Source organism: Chiloscyllium plagiosum, chromosome 7 (assembly GCF_004010195.1).
Source record: "Chiloscyllium plagiosum isolate BGI_BamShark_2017 chromosome 7, ASM401019v2, whole genome shotgun sequence".
Lineage (NCBI taxonomy): Eukaryota > Metazoa > Chordata > Chondrichthyes > Orectolobiformes > Hemiscylliidae > Chiloscyllium > Chiloscyllium plagiosum.
In genome coordinates, this window is record NC_057716.1 from 74,621,709 (window position 1) to 74,633,406 (window position 11,698).

Consider the following 11,698-nt stretch of genomic DNA (forward strand, 5'->3'; position numbering starts at 1 on the left):
CCTAACCTGCAATCTTCTTCCTGACCTCTCCGCCCCCACACCCTCTCCGGCCTATCACCCTCACCTTAACCTCCTTCCACCTATCGCATTCCCAAAGCCCCTCCCCAAGTCCCTCCTCCCTACCTTTTATCTTAGCCTGCTTGGCACACCTTCCTCATTCCTGAAGAAGGGCTTATACCCAAAACATCGATTCTCCTGCTCTTTGAATGCTGCCTGACCTGCTGCGCTTTTCCAGCAATACATTTTTCAGCTCTGATCTCCAGCATCCGCAGTCCTCGCTTTCTCCTCCACGCTAGCCACTGAGCCATCAAGCTGTTTGTATTGCCTTTCTCTGGAAAATAGCAATGGCTTAAATATTGTTGTTAAAACAATGGCAAAGCCAATTACACTCACTCCTGTTAAATGAAAGTTCCACATCCAATTAAGTTGAGTACAGATATCCAAATAAAAAGGAAATACACATTTTAGACTTTGCCAGCCCTCTGTAGATTGGCTGGGGTGGGAGAGCTAGAAAAACGTTGGGAGAGGACACTATGAGCCAGGTCAGCTTTCTTCATTCCAATTCAGGATAATTCAAATGGTAGGGACAACAATAGCTTTAGTAAACCAACCACATCCCAATCCCTCCCCCCCTACCCACGCACCCACTCTGCACTCGTCTACCACTGATCAACTGTGGGCCGCCACTCAAAACATCTGTATTATTACTGGCCATTTTTGTCCCATGTTTTAACAGAGTAGGAACTGCCCCGACTCAATGGGGGTACAGCCAGGAGTATTGAGGTGTCTTCCTACCTGCCTCATGCTGATTGGTTGTCCTTTTAAAACAATGCTAGCTATTAGAAAATCCACCTGGAGGCAATGAGTAACTTTGATGATGCCTCTACTGAACTCGCCTCTCTGATTGCCAAAGCTCACTTGTCTGCCTAGCCCCATTGCTATTCTGACCTGTCCTTCAAGGGCATCTAAAAAAGAAGATGCCCGCTCCTTCTCCCTGAAGCCTCAACTGTAGATATTATTAAAGGTGCTGTTGCTGAATGGGCTGAACGCTATTTTGGTTGACTGCATGCTGATAAAATGTTTTGGGCCAGCAGAGTGCTTTTTAGGTAAATGACTTTATTTTATAAATGAATACATTGACACATTTGGGGCATCCCTGTGAACTTGAAGGCACATTAAATTTCATGTTATTTTTCACCTACAGTGCAAAAATGTCTCTGATTGCTGTGAGTCATGATACATTTGAGTACAGTTACTATATATAACCACTGGGGCACCTTTTGTCCTCGCCTTTATATGAACTCTAAAATTTCAGGTAATTTTAGGACTAAAGAGTTGCTAATTAAACATCAACATTAAACAATTTGAATGTATAATCCAATTGATAACTCTTCACATCTTGTTATTATCTGAAATTATTTTAATGACTATAAATAATATTTTGTTTTAAAGTTAGTCTACAATTCTCCATAAACCTTGACTCAAAGGTAATTAAACTCTTTGATGCTTGGGAAATGTGGGAGCTCAAATCAGTTGAGTCTTTCTCCCAAACCAGCAGTAGGTCTGCAGCCTGGACTCCTTGTGGCAGTAGACCTGAGCTTGGACTCTTAGCAGAAGTAGTGCCCAGAGTGGTGACTCCAAGTAGGCCCAGAGCCTGGACTCTTGGCAGTATTGACGAGGTGGTGACAGCAGAACTGGAGTCTCCTGGGTCATCGGCGTCATCGTTGCTGTCCCCAGAGTGGGACTCCTCGAGAACTGGAACACCTTGCAAAAGCCCTGAAGCATGCTTGAGATCCCAATTTGAACAGAAGTTTAACTTATTAATGTAATTTCTTTTCATCCTTGTTGTAAATCAAAATGGTGCCGGACTGAGGCACCATTTTTGCATTATATCTTCAAGATTTATGTGACAATAATCATTCATTCATTCATTCATTCTTTCATTCACTCATTCAAACAGCATAAATTTAAGGCCCAAAGCTCCTTGCCACTGAAAATGGGGAGCAAATTAGTTATCAAATGCCTGACTATCTCAATTTGGATTAATGTCAGTTCTCAACTCAAGTGTTAGTGTGAGTATCTTATTGGAACAAAACTTTGTCTGTCAGGGAGAGAAAGGATTGACATCAAACTCATCATGCTTTGAATGTTCTCTTCCTGCCGGTATTTCTATGAAGCAGCAACAAAGACTCAGATAGTACTGCTAACTTGAGGAGAAGGTGTTATAAAAGGTGGTCTGTAGCAAGGCAATCTGTAAAGAAGCAAATTTCATTCAACCCATTATCCCCAGTGAGAAGCAATCTTTTCTTGACTGTTACGATGTGGTTTATGAGTAAATGAGTGAGTGAAGTTGTAGATTCTTTTAACTCTGGAGCCAATTTATACTTTACACAGGTTACAATTATACAATGTATACATTTTAATACAAACTATTAACATTGTTAGTTGATTTAAACCTACAAACGTGCTGTGCACCAAGGCACAGATGGCATCAGGCTTCCCTTATACCTCACTGAAATTTTATGTCATAATAAATCTGATATATACTCAATACAAAAGTTGACTAATTTTTAACATACTACTACAGCATTCAAGTGATCCATGTTGTTAAAACTTTAGCTTACAATTACATGTTGCAAAGTACATCTCTAGTATTACTGTGCCAACTGAACCAGTTTGAAGCAGTGGCAGTGGAATCTTTCTTTGAAATTCTGAAGTCTATTGCTTTCCATTTTGTGCATTGATCAGGATAACTTTGAATTATCAATGCTATGCTTTATTATGCTGTGAACACTTTCTTGAGACATTATTATTTAAGTTTTTTTGTAGCATGCATAATAACATCCTGTCCAGGTATTCGTTTATAAGAAGTTGCATTACAACCGAAATACGATGGAAAGAAGGAGAATTGACAGACAGGAAAAGCAATACTATCATTATACTTTCTAACTATATCTGAAATACCTTATCACATACACTTATCTTGAGAAATCAAACAAAATTCATGTGGTTTTCCAATTAAATTTTGCATATCAAGTTGTTATTCTGATCAAAGTCCTTTCTCCTCAATTAAACTATATTTCCAGATTAATCAAATTTCTGACATAGATACCTATTTAAAGGTATTATCCCTCATTGCTCAAAGTCCCTCTGTATTCTGTTCCCTTGCCCGACGATGAATTTGCGGCAAAAAATGTCATGATTGTATGGAACAAGAATATTAGGGGGAGAATTCAATCTAGTAATATGTGACTTCTTTGGCAAAACTCCTTTAACATCATTACATTATCACTGCAGGATAAGAGCTATGACATTGAACCAACAACCTACAGGTCATATTTCCCATCCCATTAGGTTAAGGTGACATTGAAAGCTGCTAGTTTGTAATAAATACCTAACCATTTGCTGAAGTCTTTAAAAGAAAGGTAATAATTACTCCTACCTGATCTGGGATATTTGAGCTTTGAAATGACAGCTGCTAGAAAGGGGGCACCTAGAGACTATGTTTGTGAAAATTGCTTGTCTCTCCATATCTGACTGTAAAGAGTTTCAGTATCTGCTGACCAATTAGCAAGAGCATTTTAGTTGCTTAGTCTCCCATCTGCTCATTTCTCCCTGCAATGCCCTTCATTTCCAAATCTAAGAAATGTGAATTGAGGTATCATTATCCATTTATCCTCTTTCATCTGATCTGGCAGGATTAGACAAATCAAAAATGGTCACTATTCCAGAATCATCTTTGAAAGCAAAGATAACTCCTGCTTATATTCTCCACTACCTGCTCTCTTCATTGGCAAGAAATGATAAGAACTTGAGACCTTCTTTGTCACGAAGATGTGAGAACATCCATTTAATATCTTCTGCACTGACTCCTTTTCATCAGAACATAGGTGCAAGAGTAGTCCATTGCCCCTAATGGGCAAGCCCTTCCATTCGATTATATATTGGCTGAACATTTACCACTACCATTTTCCCACATTTTCTCTTTTCTCATGATGCCATTAGTCTCCAGAAGCCTATCAATTTCTGTCTTGAAGCTGCTCAATTGTGCATCCACTACCTTCTGTGGTAGAGAATTCCAAAGGTTCACCATTCTGAGTGAATAAATTCCTCCTCATCTTACTTGCTACCTCTTAACCTGAGATTATGTCTCTTGGTTCTAGACTTGGCACTTGGGGAAACATTAGATTCACATCTATCCAGTCATACCCATGTGAGAATATTGTTAGTTTCAATGAGCTCTCTTTTCATCTGTTTTTAAACTGTAGGGAATCCAGGCTCAATTTTCTCAATAGTCCTGTCATCCCAGGAATTTAGATTGGTGACCTTCCCTCCATGGCAAGTATATCCTTGCTTAGAGAAGGAGACCAACACTGTACTCAATATTTCAGGTGTAGTCTCACCAAGGCTCTCTACAATTGCAACAAAACATTTTTACTTTTGACTCAAAACCCCCTTGCAATGAATACCAACATATTATTTGCCTTTCTTATTGATTTTTGGTGCTGTTCTCTCCTTGTACACAGCAATGCAGAATCAAAGGAAACACATATATTTTGGCATCTTGCCCAGGAATGACATAATCATCTATGAGGGCACAACCTGGAGGATTATGGGAAGGATGCCAGGCTGAAGTGTTCCTTTTTCTAAGACTGTGTGCATTCACTTAATGTTGTCACAGATCTGCTGCAAGTTTAGGAAAAATATGTCAGAAGTCAATCTAGACGTTCTTCTTGTGATCATACGACTGCTGAGGAACTACTGCAGCTGAACGTGCAGCTAATTCCATCTGCAGCAATATCAAATATTGTTGCTGGCAGCTGCTGTATAGCTTCCAGAGAGAGAAGCAGCAGGACAATAGCCACTACACTGAAGGAGAACTCTCAACCAGAACAACATTGACAAGCTTCATGCAGTTATTAGCAAAAGGGGACAATCAATTCGAAGATGACTCAGGATGTCTCAAACCTTCATCTCCCACTTTACCAGAAGCTGGTCGAGGAACTGTGATCACAAGGATTCAGTGGTAATCCCATCTCCATATTCCCAATGGTGACAGCTCCCCTAATTGCTTTGCCAGAAGATTGCTCAGGAACTTACTGTGGACCTCTCTGGAATTTCCAAGTGTTCAACTCATAAATACACTTGAGATGTTACTGATGCTCTCTTCTTAAGAGCTCATCTATTCACATTGAACACCTTGATGTGGCCAATCAAGTAACGATGGCGTTCGGACTTTTGGCCATTGCTGCTTTCTTGCAGGTTCAGGGTGTAATCAATTCCAATCAGAGTGCTCTACAATATCCAATAGACTTCATCAACAGAAAATGATTCCATTCCCTAATGTTCAAATCACTTGTGACCCCAGCAAATGATGTCGATTTGCAGTAAATATCCAGGAAGCTGACTCAACCCACATCCTGGATTATTCACACTATCAGCCCCTTTCAAAGGCTCTAAGATGTAACCAGGCAATGCCATACTGAGTTTAGGAAACTAGAGAGAACCATACAGCCTATGATGATTGAGCTGTGTTGAAACTTTCACTGTCTCTGCTATTATTTCAAAGATGCAGTTGATATTCGGCCCTTTGCTTGCAAATGCACCTTCCTGCAAGGATTGAATTGTTCTTCAATTTAATTTATGTTTACAATAAAATGTTGATTTTTACTTTCAGCTGTGGCTTTGACATCTGTACAATGGTAAAATTTTCAATGCATGTGCAAACCTTGCCGTGGATCAATGTGCTTTAAGCAGCTGTAATACAATTGGCACTTCTATTGCATTGTACATATGGATATTTTCATTAAAATGGTTCTGAACCAAAGAGATATCAGGAGTCCATCTCTGGTGAATACTATTTAATCTTCAGTGACCTTACAACTCATTGGCAATGTTGCGGAGACCATGGAATGCCAGGCATGAATCTTTTCCCGCCATTGCATTCTGCTCTGATGGTACGGACATGTAAGTTTCACATTGCTATGGTTTTGAGAACCCCAAACATAGGACAAATCTTTCGTGACTGGAGTGTGCAGATACATTCTAGATTCTTTCTAGCATGCTTGCTCCAATGAAGCCTGCGTATGGTGTGCTGTGTTGCAGTTGTACATTCTGAGTTGCTGCTTGCAACTTAGTGCTATCCTCAGTGTGCCTGAGATCTCCAGCATTTTGACTTTGATAGTTGTGAGATTCCCTGATGGACTCATTGGAATTTAGAAGAATGAGAAGCAACCTTCCTGAAACATACAAGATTCTGAGGCTGATTGACAGGTTAGTTGCATAAAACTGTTTCTCATTGTGGGAAAATCCAGGACTAGATGGCTTAATCTCAGAATAAGGACCAGCAGTTCAGACAGAGATGAGCAAGTTTTTTTTCTTCTTGTGTCAAGAATTGTGGAATACTTGACACAAAGGGCTGTAAAAGCTGAATCGTTTAGCATATTCAAGGTTGAGATTGATATATTTTTTCATCAGCAAGGGAATCAAGGGAAATGTGGAAAAGACAGCAAGTGGAGTTAAGAATGATCAAATGATTCATCAACTCATTGAACAGCAGAGCAAGCTCAAAGGATCAAATGGCTTCTTTCTGCTTCTCTGTCTCATGGTCTTAGAAACCTATCACCAATCATCAACTTTACTGATTATGAGACAGATAGTAAGGTGCGATGTTTGAAGTGCAACACATAATGTTGTTGGCTGAAAATGCTCTACATCTTTCATTTCAGATAACTTTATCTGCTCCTATTGGGACAATAGAGCTGCATCAGACATTGGAACAGTGCAAGTGAATATATTTAACCAAAGTTCAGATTATGTGCAATGATTGAACAGCTATCTCATCGATCTGCCCTCAGCAGGATTTTTTTCCTTCACCTCCCATGGCATCTATGTGCAGGCTTGGCCTCTGCAGCAGGGATAGAGGAAGCATGCTGATTTGTACATCCTGCTAGCTTTGGCTGGTGCCTTCTGGGGTCTTTTGGCTGAGAGGGCCAGGCTTGCTGACAGGTGCAGGCACACCCTCTTGGCCTGAGTTACAGAGACAATGGAGTCATGGGCAAGGATGAGTTAGAGGAATAGGGTGCCCTGGTGTTCTTGAGATGAAGCTTCTGATGCTGGCACATAGATCTTGGCCCAGGCTGGATAGATCTGGTGGGGTGGCCTCCAGAAGCAGTCAGCCAGGAAGAGGATGGACTTTATTTCAATCCCATCACTAGCAGTTTCTAAAGGGTAGTATCAGCAAACCTTGGAGCCATCTTGGACTTTTTGTACCTATTTCTGAGGTGAGGGGTATTTCCTGGCTTGCAACATCTGAAATAGTATCCTGCTGGCCTTTTAATATGGTGCCCGGTCATTTGACTCCAGAAAAACCTGCCTGCAGCAAGAATCTCCAGCCTCGCTCAGCATGTAATTCACTGAGTACCTTGACCAAATATTGTTCTTGCTGAGATAATGAGCTGAGAAGCACAAGATCACGTGAGATAACTTACCTCAGACCTTACCATATTTGACACCATCCAACATATTCAACACCATACTTCATCTTCAAAACAGATTTAGTAGAGCCATACAACCATATAAATGATGCAGCACAGCAGGGGCCAGTCAGCCCATCTTCTCCATGATGAGCTTTTTCATGTTTGGTGTAAAAACGTCATGCACCCAGCAATTAGAAATATGTTACAAGAATTGATGATGATGCACGATCATTTAAAGCAGTCATTTCTGCTTCATAACTGACCAAGATTCCCATCTGCAGCATGAAATCATTCTGACAGTATTAGACTATCCTCTAAATTTCCACATTAAACTACAATTGTCCAATGTAGCTTCCAATTCTTCATTCAAACCATGGGGGAATTAGTGCTGTTTCAATGTTGTTCATCTATTTCAAACTTCAGTCAGTAATTTTCCACCACACTTGGTGCTACAAATATCTCTGGATTAGTTTCATCCCATACTGTGGTGGCTTTGCCTAGTACACCTTCCAGGACTGCTCAGGTAATTAAGTGGTCAGTCTATCAACTCACTGACTCGTTCTAAGTTGTTCTTCCGATAATTATGAACTGAGTTAATCTGATCAAATGTATCAGAAATCATAACTTCTTGTGCTAGTTTTTCATGTTAAAAGATAATGAACTCTGGGCATTATAGATCAGTGTCAGCTTCTTCCAATTTCCAAGTAAGGTTCATACCACTTAAAATCATCTGAATCTCCATGGTTGGGTATTAGAACCCAAACATAAAATGCAGATAAGTGTTTCATACTGCTTAATAGACAATGAACTGGTAAGAATATATAAAGTCTGGAGGTCAAAAAGAGGCTAAAGTACATCCAAACAGTCTCCTACCACCTGTTAGTTTAAATTATATAATGACAACAGGATTATTGATTAATTAGAGCACTCAATCACTGTAATATAATCCACCATAGACCTTGACATGATCCTTTATCAGTGGAGAGTTTGGAGAAACATAGCTCCAAAAATCTAACATACTCCTCGCAAGTATGTTGAATGTTCATGTCTTGTTTCAAATTGTTGATATACTGTATCAGCAATTTGATATCCGAAATATATAATTCATGTTTAAATGAATCAATAATAATGTCATACATCATCTTCTGTAGGATCCTGATCTGTCGTTTAACCATTTACTCACTGAAATAATGAGTATTTTCCTCATTCAGGTCACATGCCTCCTTTTCTCATCTTTTGGACAAGGTGATATAACTAGTCATGGTCTGTCATTTATTGTATCCATCGCTCCTGATGCAGTCTCCTCTACATTGGGGAGGTAGGACGCCTACTCGAAGAGTGCTTCTGAGAACATCTCCAGGACACCTGCAGCAGCTAACTCCATTGCCCCATGGCTGAATATTTCAACTCCCCCTCCCACTTTGCCGAGGACATGCAGGTCCTGGGCCTCCTCCATCGTGACTCCCTAACTACCCGAATCCTGGAGGAAGAACGCCTCATCTTCCGCCTCGGGACCCTCCAACCCCATAGCATCAATGTGGATTTCACCAATTTCCTCATTTCCTCTCCTCCCCCCAACTAGTCCCAGTTCCAACCTTCTAACTCAGCACTGCTCTCATGACCTGTCCTACCTGTCCAAATTCCTTCCTACGTGTCCTCTCCACATTCCTCTCCAACCTATCACCATTACCCCCGCCTCCATCTCCCTATCGCACTCTCAGCCACCTTTTGCCAAGTCCCACCCCCTTTCATTTATCTCACCACCCCCTCAGTTCACAGTCTCATTCCTGATGAAGGGCTTTTGCCTGAAACATCAATTCTCCTGCTCCTCGGATGTTGCCTGACCTGCTGTGCTTTTCCAGCACCACACTCTCAACACATGGTCTATATTATACAACCTTTGTAACCCGAAGGAGAGTAATCATATCACTTTTATCTTGCTCAATAAAAGATGTCCAACTTACAAAATTTTACCTCATAATATTACATTGATTTGATCTTTGTCATTGCTCCCTTCTATATATAGATAGCAGAATTTAGACAAAAAAATTGGAATCTGTCTAAGAAGGGAATTAGAGTTTGCAAGACTGGATGAGTTAATGATGGTCAAATGATGATCTTCTTGTTATCTTGTCTGGATTTCCCTTTAAGATTTCTTCTGAACAAAAATGAGTTTATATTAATTCACTGGAAAACCGAGGTAAAAGATGTGAATCATTAAGCATGTTGTTTGGTCTCTAGAAACTGAAGTGGTAAGACGAAATTCTCTGGACTATGAGCTTGAGAGATGAGTTTGACCTGGCGGGATGGATGCGGCAGAATTTGAGAACATCCATGATGTTTTGGATCTTCATTTTTCTGCAAACACAGGCCAATACTGAGACACCTAAAGAAGCACGGTACATCTGGACAACAGGTAAAATTTGAAAATTGCCCAAAATATAGAGCCTAATATGTTCCATTCACTTTAATATGGGCATACTTCAGAATACTTTGACTAGTTTATTTATATACATGCCTTATGAATCCTACATGCTACCTCTGTGATGAAATGTTGCAATCAACTGAAATAAACACAACTGTTTCTGATATTAACAGCATTTCATTGACACCACATGCTGCATTTATTTATTAATACAGAATTTTTGAAATTAATAAAAACAAATTGTTTGTATTTCCATAGTAAAGGCTTTGGTAGTTATGTTGGCTTTTTAAACCCTTGTAATGAGTTTACTAACTGAAGAACTATTCAAAATTCCATGTGTCAATTGATAGTGAATGACAACCAGTGGGATTGGTCTTCTGACAACCAATCAATGGTGAATGCAATAGTCTATTTTGGGATTTCTTTATATCCACTACCTCTCAGACAGGAGGTTTAGTTTCAAGTACACACGTGTTCTTGCATTGTGTAATAACAACTATGAAGAGGTTAATTAGAAAATATCTATTTTGGGATTACTGGTGACAAGTCTGTTTGTTCAAGATATATTGAATTATAGTCTGTAATTTAAGTTTATGACCTGGGCATCTGCTTGTAAATAAATTCATTTTTTAAGTTGTGAAAATTATTTCTTGTTTTTGTCCAGGTTCATTTCAATGACTAGTGACGCTGATGATGATCTATATTGTAGCTTTAATGTATAAAATAGTCAAAGGTATTTTACAGCTAATAGACATGAGGAAATAGGATACATCACTGAAAACTCAGAATAAGATGATGTAAAATAAGTTTATGTTTTAAGAAAACTTACAAAGTCATGAGGAAAAGGAGATGAGGGATTCCAGAATGGGCTTGAGAACAGATGATACTGCCATGCATTATAAAACAAATAGAAGCTGAGGTTAGGGCTCTCTTGTAGTGCAGTGGTAGTGTCACCACCCATTGACCTCTAGGATCAAAGTTCAAGTCCCTCCTGCTCCAGAAGTGTACGTAACATCTCTGAAAAGATTGATTAGAAAAATAGGTTAGAAGCAGAGGCTAGAATTAGTAGAATAAAGGATGTGTTACAGATGCAAGGTGAAATAAAGATAGTGCTATGCAGGTAGAAATATGTTGTTTGGGGAATGGATAGCAAATTAGCTTTAAAGCTTAGTTTAAGAATGAATAATATTGATATTTCCTATTGAAGATATTTTAGAATCAGTGAAAGAAAAATTTAAACCAAACTGATTAGGGATAGTTGAAGGCTGAGGATTATAATCTCGATTTGGAGGTGCCAGTGTTGGACTGGGTTGGACTTTCCTGATGAAGGGTTTTTGCCCGAAACGTCCTGCTCCTCGGGTGCTGCCTGACATGCTGTGCTTTTCCAGCACCACACTCTAGACTCTAATATCCAGTATCTGCAGTCCTCACTTTCACCTGAGGTGTACAAGTTAAAAAATCACACAACACCAGGTTATAGTCCAACATGTTTATTTAGAAGCACTAGCTTTCAGAGCGCTGCTTCTTCATCAGGTGGTCATGGAGTATAAGATCATAAGACAGAGAATTTATCGCAAAAGATTACAGTGTAATGTAACTGAAATTATATATTGAAAAAGACCTAGATTGTTTATTAAGTCTCTTATCTTTTAGAATGTCCATATTAGTCTCAGTTCTTTCATATCAAAGTGGTGCTGGAAAAGCACAGCGGGTCAGGCAGCATCCGAGGAGCAGAAAAATTGACGTTGCGGGCAAAAGCCCTTCATCAGGAATAGAGGCAGGAAGTCTCCAGGGT

At 39.6% G+C, this 11,698-nt stretch overlaps 1 protein-coding gene across 1 annotated transcript in view; it reads left to right on the forward strand.

The window, feature by feature from the left end:
- thsd7ba (thrombospondin, type I, domain containing 7Ba) overlaps positions 1-11,698 on the forward strand; it is a 901,507-nt gene that overhangs the window by 62,286 nt on the left and 827,523 nt on the right. The window contains exon 4 of the mRNA XM_043694069.1: positions 9,720-9,894. Coding sequence (XP_043550004.1) covers positions 9,753-9,894 — 142 coding nt within the window. The 5' untranslated portion in view covers positions 9,720-9,752. The remainder of the gene's footprint in view (positions 1-9,719; positions 9,895-11,698) is intronic.